The sequence below is a fragment of the Sphaeroforma arctica genome, assembly GCF_001186125.1.
Source record: "Sphaeroforma arctica JP610 unplaced genomic scaffold supercont1.7802, whole genome shotgun sequence".
Taxonomy (NCBI): domain Eukaryota; class Ichthyosporea; order Ichthyophonida; genus Sphaeroforma; species Sphaeroforma arctica.
In genome coordinates, this window is record NW_014032756.1 from 1 (window position 1) to 1,355 (window position 1,355).

A 1,355-nucleotide genomic window follows, 5' to 3' on the forward strand; every position below is an offset into this window, starting at 1 on the left:
AAGAAGTTGTAGAGCATTGTGAGAAAACATACATATATACCACAAGTCATCGGTACAAACCTGTGCCTGTATGTCTGAGTAGCTGGAGCTCTGGCTGCGTTCTAACTGGGTCTCCTTGAACAGTTCAATGTTCCCTCGACTGGCCAGCGTAGGCGAGCCTGTCGTCGCTCCCACAGTACTCTGCACCCGACGGACCGGCCGACTGTTATCTCCTGTACATAGTATCGATGGTGTGAGAAGTAGTGTACATTGAATATCAGTGACATGTAAATAATACATAAACAGGTAATCTATGGAAAGACATTGGCATACACAGCTATGTATGAAGCTTCGGTGGCATAGTTAATGCTAAGCGAGACATAGAAGTGGTACAAGAGAGAATAAATACGGATTCAGCGGTAGAAATGTAAATGTATCTGGAAGCGATAAGGATAAACTCTTACGAAACAATCGATGTCGAACAATTGCATATGGTGTACTAACGCCGATGCATCCAAATGCGCGCCCGTGTTTGTACTGAATGTATTCAAGTGCTCAGCTCCGTTATGCCGAATAAAGGTGTGGACAAATTTAGACATATTGACCATATCCAAATTCGTATGCACAAATACTTCCGACATAAAGTCATCCGACATATGTACAGAAACGTACTACATATTTCCAAATAACACCATAAGTAATTTATAGATGCAAGACCGCTCAGATATATGCGAGGTGAATAGAACCAAACATATGAATCCAAAACTTGTTATGCAAGTCATACAACAGGTGCACACACACACACACCGTCTTCTGCCGCTTCGTAGCCTTCAATCGCCGATCGCATCTAGAGGTGACCGGGATGGAAAAGCACGTATGCACAATTAGCTGACAGATACTGCGCGCATATTGTGGGCTAGGAATGACTGTACTTGCAGGGTAGCATGCACACTCACCCTAAACCCTAAAACCAAACCTTAAACCCTAAAACCCAATGTATTCGTGGAAGCCTTTGGTGGCAAAGCCACAGTCTCATTCTCACAAAACTATGCAATTATATAGTAACGAATTTTTTTTACGTTAATTTAAATTTACACCTGTGGCAAAGCGTTTATACTGAGTACACCCTTGATCTTCCTGGATTCTCTAGGGCGACTTGGCCAGACACTCACATATACATAAATATGTGCTCATTTATGAAGTTCGTCTAAAGTCCGAAGTACCTAACACAGGTACATACATATACAACTTGTGTGTGTGACATACACACTCACACACACATACACACATACATACACACACACACACACACACACACACACACACACACACACACACACACACACACACACACACACACACACACACACACTACT

At 42.6% G+C, this 1,355-nt stretch overlaps 1 protein-coding gene across 1 annotated transcript; it reads right to left on the minus strand.

Annotated features, from left to right (window-relative positions):
* Positions 1-60: 60 nt before the first annotated feature.
* On the minus strand, positions 61-826 carry SARC_16312 (hypothetical protein; the record flags this gene model as incomplete). Its single annotated transcript, XM_014289578.1, has 2 exons — positions 61-212; positions 787-826. Coding segments are annotated over 2 exons (192 nt in total), but the record flags the coding sequence as incomplete, so codon positions are not given.
* Between the last annotated feature and the right edge of the window lie 529 nt (positions 827-1,355).